This window comes from Miniopterus schreibersii (assembly GCF_964146895.1).
Source record: "Miniopterus schreibersii genome assembly, chromosome: 15".
In the NCBI taxonomy this organism is placed as follows: Eukaryota; Metazoa; Chordata; class Mammalia; order Chiroptera; family Miniopteridae; genus Miniopterus; species Miniopterus schreibersii.
The window spans coordinates 895,819-908,180 of NC_138115.1; the positions used below are offsets into that span (position 1 = coordinate 895,819).

General features: G+C 45.4%; 1 protein-coding gene across 2 annotated transcripts in view; it reads left to right on the plus strand.

Annotated features, from left to right (window-relative positions):
• The first annotated feature begins 1,420 nt into the window (after positions 1–1,420).
• The window catches only part of SHQ1 (SHQ1, H/ACA ribonucleoprotein assembly factor), a 105,305-nt gene continuing 94,363 nt past the window's right edge, over positions 1,421–12,362 (plus strand). Inside the window, exons 1-4 of one of the 2 annotated variants that reach the window (XM_081159068.1) lie at positions 1,421–1,659; positions 5,427–5,491; positions 7,187–7,309; positions 8,037–8,188. In XM_081159068.1, the coding sequence (XP_081015194.1) occupies positions 1,517–1,659; positions 5,427–5,491; positions 7,187–7,309; positions 8,037–8,188 (483 nt within the window). In that variant the 5' untranslated portion in view covers positions 1,421–1,516. The remainder of the gene's footprint in view (positions 1,660–5,426; positions 5,492–7,186; positions 7,310–8,036; positions 8,189–12,362) is intronic. The other variant, XM_081159069.1, reaches the window with a different exon arrangement.

Sequence of the window (12,362 nt, forward strand, 5' to 3'; positions counted from 1 at the left end):
AACTCCCAGATCTAAGCAGAGTGGTTTTTATTTTAAATTTTGTTTGTTTGTGTTAATATATTTTTCTGAATCCTAGTTAATATCCAAGATTCATGAAAAACTGGAGGTTGAAAAGTCTTTTGAGGTTATCCAGTCCACTGCCTGAGGAGATGACTTGCACCCCTTGTCCACTCATATTTAAAAACAGGAAATAAATGTTATTTCCTGGACTATTTTAGATATCAGTAATAACACGAAATAAGATGAGAGGAAATACACGTAGGCAAAGAGATTAATCGGAGAGGCACTGGGAGAGCATTAGGAGCATCGACTACAGGGGGAGGTACAAAGAAGAGAACGAAGGGAGACAGGACAGAGGGCCTCAAACCAGTCTAGGCTGGGACCTCAGGAGAGGGGACGGGGGCGCGGGGGCCCGCAGCGCGGGAGCGCGGGCGGCGCCGGGTCGTCACCGGGAGGCGCGGGTCGGCGCGGGGTCGTCACCGGGAGGCGCGGGTCGGCGCGGGGTCGCCGCGGGGTCGTCACCGGGAGGCGCGGGTCGGCGCGGGGTCGCCGCGGGGTCGTCACCGGGAGGCGCGGGTCGGCGCGGGTCGGCGCGGGGTCGTCACCGGGAGGCGCGGGTCGGCGCGGGTCGCCGCGGGGTCGTCACCGGGAGGCGCGGTCGCCGCGGGGTCGGCGCGGGGTCGTCACCGGAAGGCGCGGGTCGGCGCGGGTCGCCGCGGGGTCGTCACCGGGGGGCGCGGGTCGGCGCGGGGTCGCCGCGGGGTCGTCACCGGGAGGCGCGGTCGCCGCGGGGTCGCCGCGGGGTCGTCACCGGGGGGCGCGGGTCGGCGCGGGTCGGCGCGGGACGCGCTGCTTACCCCGAGTCGGTCCCCGCAGTTCACAGGGCGGGGTAAGGGATGAGTAGGACGCACTCTCGCAAACAAGAAGACTCTATTCAAATAAGGAGTTATAGGAGAAAGGCCAAAGGAGAGACGCGTGGAGGGGAGAAAGGGGGGGCAGAGCTGCTGCCCACAGGCCGGAGCCCAGGGGACGCGCAGAGGGAGGCGGCGGGTGCGCCGCGCCGAGCAGCGACGACCGGCCAGGCGCGTTCTCAGAGCTCCCCGCAATCCGAGGTGACCTCACAGCACCTCCAGCGTTAGCCTCACTTTCCAGAAAAGACGTGAGCGCAGAGAGGTTTTGGGACCTTCCCGCGTCTTACAGCGGGGAGGCGGCCGAGAAGAGATTCACACGCCGGCGTCCCCCGGGACGCCAATGCCGCCGACGGCGTCTCCCAGGCCCTCGCCGGAGCTGGGCGCGTCCGCGACCGACGCGGGCCCGGAGCCTCCCGGCCGCGCCCGGCCTCGCTCGCTGCTCCCGCTGCTCCCGAACAGCGTCCCGTCTCCAAGGAGACAGGGGTGGGCGGGACTTCCTCTCCGCGCACGAGCACTTCCGCCGTGAGGCGGAAGAGCAATGACTTACCGGAGGACTGCTGGCGCGTGGGGCGTCTTGGGGCGTCTGAGCGGTGGGACCGGCGACGATGCTGACCCCCGCGTTCGACCTCAGCCAGGACCCCGACTTCCTGACCCTGGCCATCCGCGTGCCCTACGCTCGAGTGTCCGAGTTCGACGTGTACTTCCAGGGGGTGGACTTCAGGTTCTACGCCAAGCCCTACTTCCTCAGGCGAGTCCCGCCCGGTCTGGCCGGGGAGCGGGTTTTGGGGTTCCCTCTCTCACCGAGCGTGTTTTGGGGTTCCTTCCGTCACCGAGCGGGTTTTAGGGTTCCTTCCCTCCCTGAGCGTGTTTTGGGGTTCCTTCCGTCACCGAGCGTGTTTTGGGGTTCCTTCCCTCCCTGAGCGGGTTTTGGGGTTTCTTCCCTCCCTGAGCGGGTTTTGGGGTTCTCACTCACCGAGCGGGTTTCGTGGCGGGGTAAAGCGTGGCCTTTGGACCCTGTCGCCTTCCCAGGTCCGCTGCCGGTCGCCTCGGGCGGGGGCGGGGGCGGGGCGCTCCCTAGGTGGCGCGGTCCGTCGCCTCCGGGTCGCCGAGCCCTCCCGGGACCCGCCTTCCTCGGCCCCTTCGCGCCCGGGAGCCGCGGCCTCCGGCCGCCTCGCCCTCGGCCCCCGGGCTGGCTCGGCCCCGGGCTGGCGCGCGGCCGGTGGGCGGGCTCCGGGGCGCCCGGGAGCCGCGTTCCGCGGATGGCGCGGCCCGGCCCTTCCGCCCGGTCGCCGGCGAGCCCTGGTTCTCCGCTTCGCAGGAGGGAAATCCCTCCCCTTACCGCCCCCCCAAGTTCAGGGCCCCCCCCCCCGCCCCGGTCTTCCCAGCGGCCTCCCCGTCGGTCGGGCTGTTCCCGCGGCCGGAGCCCCTTTGGTCCTAACAACACCGCGGAGGCGCCGCACTTCTCTTTTTTTGCTCATCTGTTTCTTTGATTTATTTATCAAGTGCATGGTATATACCAGGCTCTGTTTTCTTTTCTTTTTTCTTTTTAAAAAATATATCTTTATTGATTTCAGAGAGAGGAAAGGAGAGGGAGAGAGAGATAGAAACATCAATGATAAGAGAGTCATTGATCGGCTGCCTCCCGCAACCCGGGCATGTGCCCTGACCGGGAATCGAACCCCGATCGTCTGGATCCTAGGTCCACGCTTTGCCGCTGAGCCACGCCCGGCCGGGCCAGGCTCTGTTTTCAACATTGGGGATGTAGTGGTGCCTCATGGAGTTTACATTGTAGCGGGGAAAGAATAATAATTAAAAAATCAAGTGAACATAACTACAAATTGTAGGAAGAGCTCTGAAGGGAAATAAACTGCGCTGATAGAGAATAAAAGGGAGCCTGTGTTTATATAAAGTTGCCAAGGAAAGCCTTTCTGGACGGGTGATATTTAACACAGATGATGATGCTGTTAGCAAACGTTTGCTGAATTTTTACTCCAGGTTGGTGCTTTATATGAGTGATCCCATTTGATTTTAGGGAAGTCCTGCAAAGTAGGTTCTATTATTTACCCCTGGTACAGATGAGGGATCAGAGGCTCAGAGAAAAGTTCTTAAGTGAGATAGGATTATGAAATAAAATGAATACAGTAAAATAAAAATTTCAAAGTAAAAATCACTCATGCTTAAGCTGGGGAGTTTTGATGAAGACAAAATAAGAGGTAATGTGTGAAACAATCTAAAGATCCATTCCTTGGGTAGCGGAGGCTTGGAAGTTGGGCCCATCTGAGTCTCAGCACACTTAGAGCTCTGTGACTTTGGGCAAGCTATTCAGCCTCATTTTCCTAATTTGTAAAATGGAACTCATGTTTAGTGGTCTTAAAGAGTTGATATGAGGATTGAGATAATTCATTCATAGTCCTTATTACCATGCCTGCTATTTATCCATGTGTTAAATAATCAGGAGGTATTATTATTATTATTTTAAAATATATCTTTATTGATTTCAGAGAGAGGAAGGGAGAGGGAGAGAGAGAGAGAAACATCAATGGTGAGAGAATCATTGGTCAGCTGCCTCCCCCATGCCCCCGACTGGGGATGGAGCCTGCAACCCCAGCATGAGCCCTGACCAGAATCAACCCCTGATCTCCTGGATGCTAGGTCGATGCTCAACAGCTAAGCCTCGCCTGCCAGGCCTGGTGGTGTTATTATTAAGGGCCTGCTGTTCCAGTTATCTGTTGCTACATAACCAAGAAAACTTAATGGTGTAAAACAACAGTCACTAACTCCCTGTCTTGGTTTTTGTGTGTCAGGAACTTTGTGAGGGCTTGGCTGAGCTCTCCTGGCTTGCTGTTTTTAATTCAGTTGTGGCCATATGGTGGCTAGATCTGGAACAGCCGAAGCAACTGGAGACTGGTGGGGTGAGGTGGGGAGGATCTCTCTTCCTGTAGTCTCAGGGCCTCCCTGTGTGATCTTTTTGCATGGTCTATTTTGTGATTTCTTCAGGGAGTTGGGCTACTAACAGGGTAGCTGAAAGTTTTGAAAGTGAGTATTCCAGAGAGCAAGGCAGAATCCATACCATCTTTTATGACTTAATCTCCAAAATCAGTGTCACTTCTGCTTTATTGTATTGGTTAAAACAGTTCCAGAAGCCCACTTTTAAAGGGAGGGTACATAGGCCCCCCACTGTTGGGAGGAATGATGTGAGATGGGCCATCTTTAAAAATACAGTTTGCTACAGTATATCAAAGGTGAATAAAATCTCACCCCTCTCCTTGAGGAATTGAGAGTCTAGCAGAGGAGGCCGATCTGTGAACAAATATGATTTCACTATTACATAGTAAGAATTTATACTTACAAGGAGTCTAGGAGAAAGGAGCTGATAATAATAGTTCACATCTTTTAAATGCTTACTTACTGTACCAGCCATTAAGCTCTTTGTATTATCATTTCCTTCTCATAGTAACCCTGGGATAGATTCTGTTATTTTTACCTTTTTACAGATGAGAATATGAGCCTTGAAGTTAATTAACTCGTATAAAGAAAATTACAGAGCTGGTAAATAGCAGAGCTGGGATGCAATTCAGATTCTGATAGTAAAGTTAGTATTTGTAACAATTATAACTAATTTATCCATAAACTGACTCCTTATACTGGGTTTAGAAGGGATCTTGTCTTGGAAAGTTCATTGTAGCTCCAGGAAACCGTTGGGATCAATAGTAACTAAGTTGTGAAGCCCTGGGCCCTTTGGGGTCTGCCAAGTGTTATTATTATTACTGTTACTGTTATTGTTAGAATAGGACGCAAGGGAGGGGGGTGGGAATAAAGGGGCTCAGGTTTTAAGTTTGGAATGGAAGGGTGCTGGCTTGATGTGCCTTACTAGTGAGTTTAAGTTAATTCAGTTAGTGTCGGCAGTCAGAAACTTGTTCAAATAGAAAAGTGACAATCAGTGTTCTGTTTTAGAAAAATTCTTTTGGGGCCTCAGTGGAAGACTGAATCAGAGTAAAACTGGAAACAGGGAGATCAGTTCATTTCCTTTAGTGTGAAAGAAAGAGAAATCCCCACATATTAATTATGGGATTTGAGAAAAATACTCTTGCTTTCTGCTTTTTTTAAGTAGTAATTTGCCCAATACAATTTGTTTATTGTCTCCATCCCCCTTTTTGGAAGCCAGTTAATCTACTTTTATTGAGCCCCTGCTGTGTCAGGCACCAGGTATATAAATACTCATTAGGGAGATGGAAGTACTGTAACAGTAGTGATAATTAATATTTATTGTGGCTTTTCTTTTTAAGTATCTGTTTTGTTGGTGACTAGTGGGTATTCAGACAGCTGAGTCATCTCTGATTTCTTTTTTCTTAGCTAGGAAAGAAATATAAGTTACTTAGTTTGTAAAATGTTAAAGAAATGCTGAGGGATTGCCTTTTAAAATGGTTGATAGATTTCAATGTATACTGTCATTGATGGCCACTTACTATACTTTGTAATTTAAGGACTTCATGAGACCTTATATTAAATCTGCAGATTGACCCTTCCTGGAAGAATTGTAGAGAATGGGAGTGAACATGGGTCCTATGATGCAGATAAAGGTATTTACTTTGGAGATTTTGTTAGTTTTGTCCTTTGGATTCTTCATGTTAGAGTAACTATGTAAAAATCTTTCAAGATACTGTGAGGACCTTTTAGGTGTATTGCAAGTGCAGTCTGTTCCTGTCACTAAAGTTTTTCAGTTTCCAGTGCTGTTATCATGGATTTCTTAACAATGACAATTTAGTCTTTTAAAGTATTTCACAATATTCTTCACAGTAAAGTTAAACACTCTGGTTCTATTTACTTATAATAGTTTTTATTTCCTATTTCCTCTACATTTATTAAATGTTTAAAAGTAAAAGTTAGAATGTGTGAGGCAATAGAAGATACAGATGATTTTAGCTGTGAATCAAATCTTTCTTGTACAGTTTCCAACTTAAAATTTAATAATATGTGGATGAGAAAGAAGCTGTCCATAGGTGTCATTTAAAGGCTGATTAAATTTTCTTTTTGTGATTGATTAAGTCCTTCACTTCAGCTAGCCATAAAACTACTTATTTTCCCATTATAGAAACCCCTGTATTTTACTTTGTTACTGGATATGAATAAGAATATACTGTGTACTCTTATGTAATTTATTCAGTGAATATTTATTTATTTATTTTTAAAAATATAGCTATTGATTTCAGAGAGAGGAAAGGAGAGGGAGAGAGAGAGAGACAAACATCAATAATGAGAGAGTCATTGATCGGCTGCAGCCCATAACCCGGGCATGTGCCCTGACCGGGAATCAACCCCGATCGCCTGGATCCTAGGTCGATGCTCAACTGCTGAGCCACGCCCGGCCGGGCTTCAGTGAATATTTATTTATTTACCTTGATGAACTAGGGTAACGGAGGAAAGATGGGATGAAAATGTTAAATGACAAAGTTCTAACCAAAAGTGCAATGTAATTAATGTGATAAGGAAGTATAATGAAACTGCCTTCCTAGGTTGTAAATCTTCTTTTAATTGTAGATAAGTTGTTACTACATTTTAAAAAGACACAGGAGTTTAGGAAGGTTGCTGTATGTGGAAATATTTTGGGTTAAGTTGTATTTAATATATTAGGATAAGGTTCAGTACAGTGAAAGAGGTAAAATGTTTTAAAATGTAAGAGTATTAAATAATGTAATGAATTCATAGCAGAGCTGAGATGAAGTTTGATAAACCCAGTCAAGGAAAGAAAAGAAGTACATAGGTATAATTTGTGTGTGCTTTAGACAGACTTTAGGAATGTAGCTCTTGAGATAGTAAAGAACTTTATTAAGCCATAACTGCTTTTTTTGTATTTTTGAAATTGCTGTTATTCTCTATAGGATAATGTATCCTGATTTTTTGCCTTCCTAGTCCAGAAATAAATTTTATAAGTAGCTACTGGTTAATTCTAAGCTGTTACCTTCTCACACCACTGAGTTTTGGACATTTTGACTTAGACTTTTAATATTATTAATAATTAGTTAAGGTGATACCGCAAAGACTAAAGCATTCTTTAGCTTAAACAGATTAATTTATAGCAGTGACAGCTGAATCAGTGGTTCTGAAAAGCCTTCTTGGAACCTTTTCTATTTTGGTTTTTATTCACTATATGAAAGGCATAATTTTGGAGCTCTATAACAGAATTATACTTAAACAAGATATGTATTACATAGATATAGTTGTGAATTCTTTGAATATTTTAATCTTGCTAAGCATAAAACAAATTTATCTTTAAGGAATTTTTACCATTCAGTTGCCCAAAGAAACTCCTGGCCAGCATTTTGAGGGGTTGAACATGTTAACTGCGCTTCTGGCACCAAGAAAATCCAGGACTGCAAAACCACTTGTGGAGGAAATAGGTATGTTTATTGCAGTTGGAAGAAAATAAAGAAAAGCAGAATATTTATAATGCTGTCTGTTTCCAGGGGAGGGTGATTTAGCAAACAGGAGATTGGAGAAAATACTTCAGGTGACAAGATAAGGAGGTTATGTGAAAATAGCTCATTTGGTAACATATAATTTAAAGACATAAAGAACTCCCCTGAACCAGTTGGTCAGTCATATTTTTGGACCAATCGAAACAGCATCTTTGTCTTTAACAGAATATTGACCACTTGAACTAAGATTAGAAGTGTACAATTCAGTGAGTTACAGGAAGTGAACACCGCCTAAGTCAAGAAATGGAACATTTCCAACACCCTGGAATCCTACCTGTGTCTCTTCTCACTCACTTCTCCCTCTTCCTCTCCAGGATGCCCACTGTCCTCATTGCTGCCTGTTTTTGAATTCTGTGTATATGTATCTCACATAGTATGTGTTCTTTTTTGTCTGGCTTCTTTCACTTAACATTTTTGTGAGATTTATGCATGTATGGCTGAGGTCTCTGCTTTCATTGTACTTATTTTTTATTCATCCTATCATTGATGGACTCTGGGTTGGATCCATTCTTTTGGCTATTTAGAATATGCATATTCTTTTACTCTCTTTTGGTGCAACATAGGCAGTCATTTTTCCTCCCATTTTATTCTTCCCATGTTGTACCTAGGAAATCCAGTATTTAAAAAAATTAATATTTAACACATTTAGGTGCTTCTGAGGGAGGAGTAGAAGATGATGACGAAGACTTTGATTGGGAAATTGAACAGTCCCCCTATGAAGAGGTATCAGAAAGTGCTCTGAACCTGCAGAGCCGCTATGGATTTGGAGGCCTACGATCAGGAGTATTTCAGCGATTACAGGTATGCTGTCTTCCTGAAAGACCTGGGTACCTAGGGTTTTACCACATGGATAATGTAATCTCAGTTTTTCTCATACTGGGTGTTTGTTTGTGAACATTGCAGGAGGTGACCTATTTAGAGCACAAAGCTCAGCTCCTTGTACTCACACATGACAGAGGTGTTTGCTCCCTTTCATTGCATTGGCTGCTATGCTCAGTCCCAGTGCACTTACAGGTGGAAGACAGTCTTTCTTTTTTTGTTCTCTACTTCCGTCAGTGATCTAGACATTAGGTTTTTAAAATACAAAATGGCCCTCCCTCCTCATACTTCCTGGAAAGCTTTGTGTTTTATATAAAAGTCATGTCTCTTCTGTTTTATAGATAAATGTTCCTGGTGAGAGTGAGTTTGTGTTGTTTGGTCAAATTGTTTAGTTTCTGGTGTACAGTAGGCACATTTGTTTCTCTACTCTTGGTGGGGATTGAATGTATTCTCTTGTTGAAACCCGATTATATGTGTCAGTTAGGCTAAATAGGAATGATATCACTTTCTCAAATAATGTAGGAAATTCTACTTCATTTTAGGTTATCTAGGGAGATTGAAATAAATGAAATCGAGAGGAGAGATTTTGGATTACTTTGTAATGTTGTTTTGTAGAAAATGTATTCCTACAGAGAAACAGCAAGATGGCAGTGTAGGTAACAGGGGTACCTGCTGCCTTCCACAACCACCTCAAAATTAAAACTAAAATACAGAATGACCATCACTCAGATCCTCCCAAAATCTAGCCGAACAGAAGTCCTACAACTAGGGAACTGGAGAAGCACATCCAGACGGGTAGGAGGGGTTGAGACATGGGGCTGAATGGGGGAGACTTGGCCATGGGCCCACACCCAGGTGCGAGGTTTAAAACCAGGAGGGATATCTCAGCAGTAGAGGTTTCTCAGAGGAGTGAGGGGTCCTAGCCCCACAACAGGCCCCCCAGCCCAGGGTTCCAGGGCTGGGAAGAGACATCCCTATAACTTTGGGCTGTGAAAACCAGCGGGGACAGTGGCTAAGTGACATGGAGGCTGCGGGAGTCCCAGGGAGCTCTTGTTAAAGGGCCGTGCATGCACTCAGACACGCTCCCTCTGAGCTCCAGTGCTGGGCAGTGGCTTGAAAGGACTTGGGACATTAGGAGAGGAGTTAATGTGCCTGAAATTGGGGCAAGAGGTAAAGGGGCAGCTTTCTCCCAGACAGAAGAGCTGGCAGAGGTCATTGCTCCTTTGACGAGCCCTCTGCCCCACAGAGCCAGCAGGCAGGAGCCATGTTTGAATATTCAGCACCCGACTCACACCTTTGGCCCTGCCCAGGTGATTCCTGGAGACCCCGCCCCTCCCTACTTGTCAGCTCATCCAAGCCATTTCCAGTAGCTTTTCTATGCAAGTGACCTCTCTAGCCTTATGCTGAGGACTTCCCTAAAATTTCTCAAGCAAGCAGCAGCTGGCCTCAGTGTGACCCATACATCTTGATAAGTGGCCCCAGGCCTGGCACTAGTGGCAGCCTGCATTGATTCATAGCTTGGCCTCTCCTAGACACCTCCAAGCCCAGCACAAGTAGCAGCCAACGACAGTTTGCTATGTGTAGCTCATGCTGCGTTGCTCTGGGCAAGGCACAGGCAGAGGCTGACTTTGCACCTCCCGGGAAGCCCCAGAGACAGTGCACCTGGTGGTCAGACTTTACCATGCTGGTTTACAACCCTACCACATCCATGAGTGACACACTCAAGGGGCACACTTGGTGAACACCAAAACTCCACTGAAGTAAATCCTGCTCCATAGGGGTATCTCCAGCACAGCAGCTCTTTGGCTATAGTTGCAGCTGGGCCTCGCAGCCAGTTGGCCTGAGGGTCAATTCCTCCCAGTGACACCAACAACAACCAAGACTCAACTACAACAGGACAGTGCATGCAGCCTACACAGGGTAGCATCTAGAAGGCCCAGCTTAGGTGACTGGGGAGGCTGAGCCACTGGACCCTACAGGACACCTACTACACAAAGCCACTCTTCTAATTCCAGGAGACATAGCAGCTCTTCCTAATACATAGAAACAGATACCTGGAAGCAGCCAAAATGTGGAGGCAAAGAAACATGTCACAAAGGAAAAAACAGGAAAAAAATCTTCAGAAAAGTAACTAAATGAAATAGAGCCAAGCAAGCTACTAGATACAGAGTTCAGAATAATGGTTATAAGGATGCTCAAGGATATTAGTAAGACAATTAAGGAAACTAATGAGATCATCAGTGACATAATAAAGTACCAATTTGAAATGAAGGCTACATGAACTGAAATGAAGAATAATTTACAAGGAATCGACAGTAGAGTTGAGGGCACTGAGAATCAAATCAGCAATTTGGAGCATGAGGAAACAAAAAACACCCAACCAGAAGAGCAAAAAGAAAAAAGAATTCAGAAATATGAAGATAATATAAGGAACCTCTGGGACAACTTCAAGTGGCCCAACCTTCGCATTATGGGGTGCCAGAAGGAGAAGAAAGAGAGCAAGAAATTGAAAACCTATTTGAAAAAAATAATGACAGAAAACATCCCCTTCCTGATGAAAGAAGTGGAGTTACAAGTCCAGGAAGCACAAAGAGTTCCAAACAAGAGGAACCCAAAGAGACCCACAGCAAGACACATCATAATTAAAATGCCAAAGATTAAAGACAAAGAGAATCTTAAAAGCAGCAAGAGAAAAGCAGTTAGTTACCTACAAGGGAGCATCCATATGAACTTCAGCTGATTTCTCAATAGAAACTTTGCAGGCCAGAAGGGAGTGGCAAGAAATATTCAAAGTGATGAAAAACAAGGAACTACAACCAAGATTGCTCTACCCAGCTAAGCTATCATTTAGAACTGAGAGTCAGATAAAGAGTTTCACAGATAAAGAAAAACCTAAAGGAGTTTATCACCACCAGACCAGCACTACTGGAAATGTTGAAGGGTCTCCTTTAAGAAGAAGCTAATGAACAAAAGAATCTGACAAACAAAATAGACCCAGAGACATTGAAGCATGCAACAGACGGTCCTGTCTCAGAGGGAAGGGGGGTAGGAGGGTGGGAAGAGATTGACCAAGAAGTCATATGCATATATGCATAACCCAAAGACAGACAATAATGGGGTGAAGGCCTAGGGAGGGGGTGGGAGTGAGGTGGAAGGGGTCAATGGGGGGAAAAAAATGAGATACCTATAGTACTTTCAACAATAAAGATAAATTTAAAGAAAATTAAAAAAAGGAAAAAGAAAATGTATTCCTAGAATGCTGTATGCTGAAATTGTCGGTGAGCCACTAACTTAGGGTCTTAACTTTTTTAAAATGAGAGAAATAGCAATGAAGAGGTTTTTTTTAACTTCACCCGTCTGGGTAGAAGATGTTAAACCTGTTTCGAATTTGGTTTATTGCCTGCCTGGTGTGACTCAGTGGTTGAGCATCGACCTGTGATTCAGGAGATCGAGGTTTGATTCCTGGTCAGGGTGCATGCCTGGGTTTCCGGCTTGATCCCCAGCAGAGGTTGTGCAGGAGGCAGCTGATTAGTGACTCTCTCCCACTGTTGATGTTTTCATCTCTCTGTCCCTCTCCCTTCCACTCTCTGAAATCAATAAAAACATAAAAAAATAGTAGTAAAATAGAATGTGATTTATTATAATAAGACATTTGAGTCTACCAAGGAAAGGTAAATGACCTATGCTGTAGTCCCACTTCTACCTGTGTTTAGATTTGGGATACCAGACCAATTACTTGACTACAGGAAAGTTTCATCTCCTCTTAGTAAACTGGAGATAACTTTGTTCACCTTTTTATAAGGCCATCTAGAAAATCTAAGGAGATGCTACATTGTGTTAACTCTTTGAAAATAGCCATAAGATGCTAGAAACACCTCTGTCCTTGAAAAATACAAAATGCTTTCAAGATTCCTTAAAGGGAACAAAATTGGGGTTTACTTAGCAAATAATGCTGATGAACTGTATTTCTTCTAAAACCTGTAACAGACACTTTTCTGCTGAAGTATGATCTCTTTGTTCTCTCTTCCTAATTACATTCCCTTCTCATCTTTGAGGTAGTAAGAATGGAGTCAGTTTTGTCTACAGCAGAAAATACAATGAATGAACCTCAGTTGTTTGGCTGAGAGCTGGTTTGTGGTCTGTTTTGGGCTTGCCT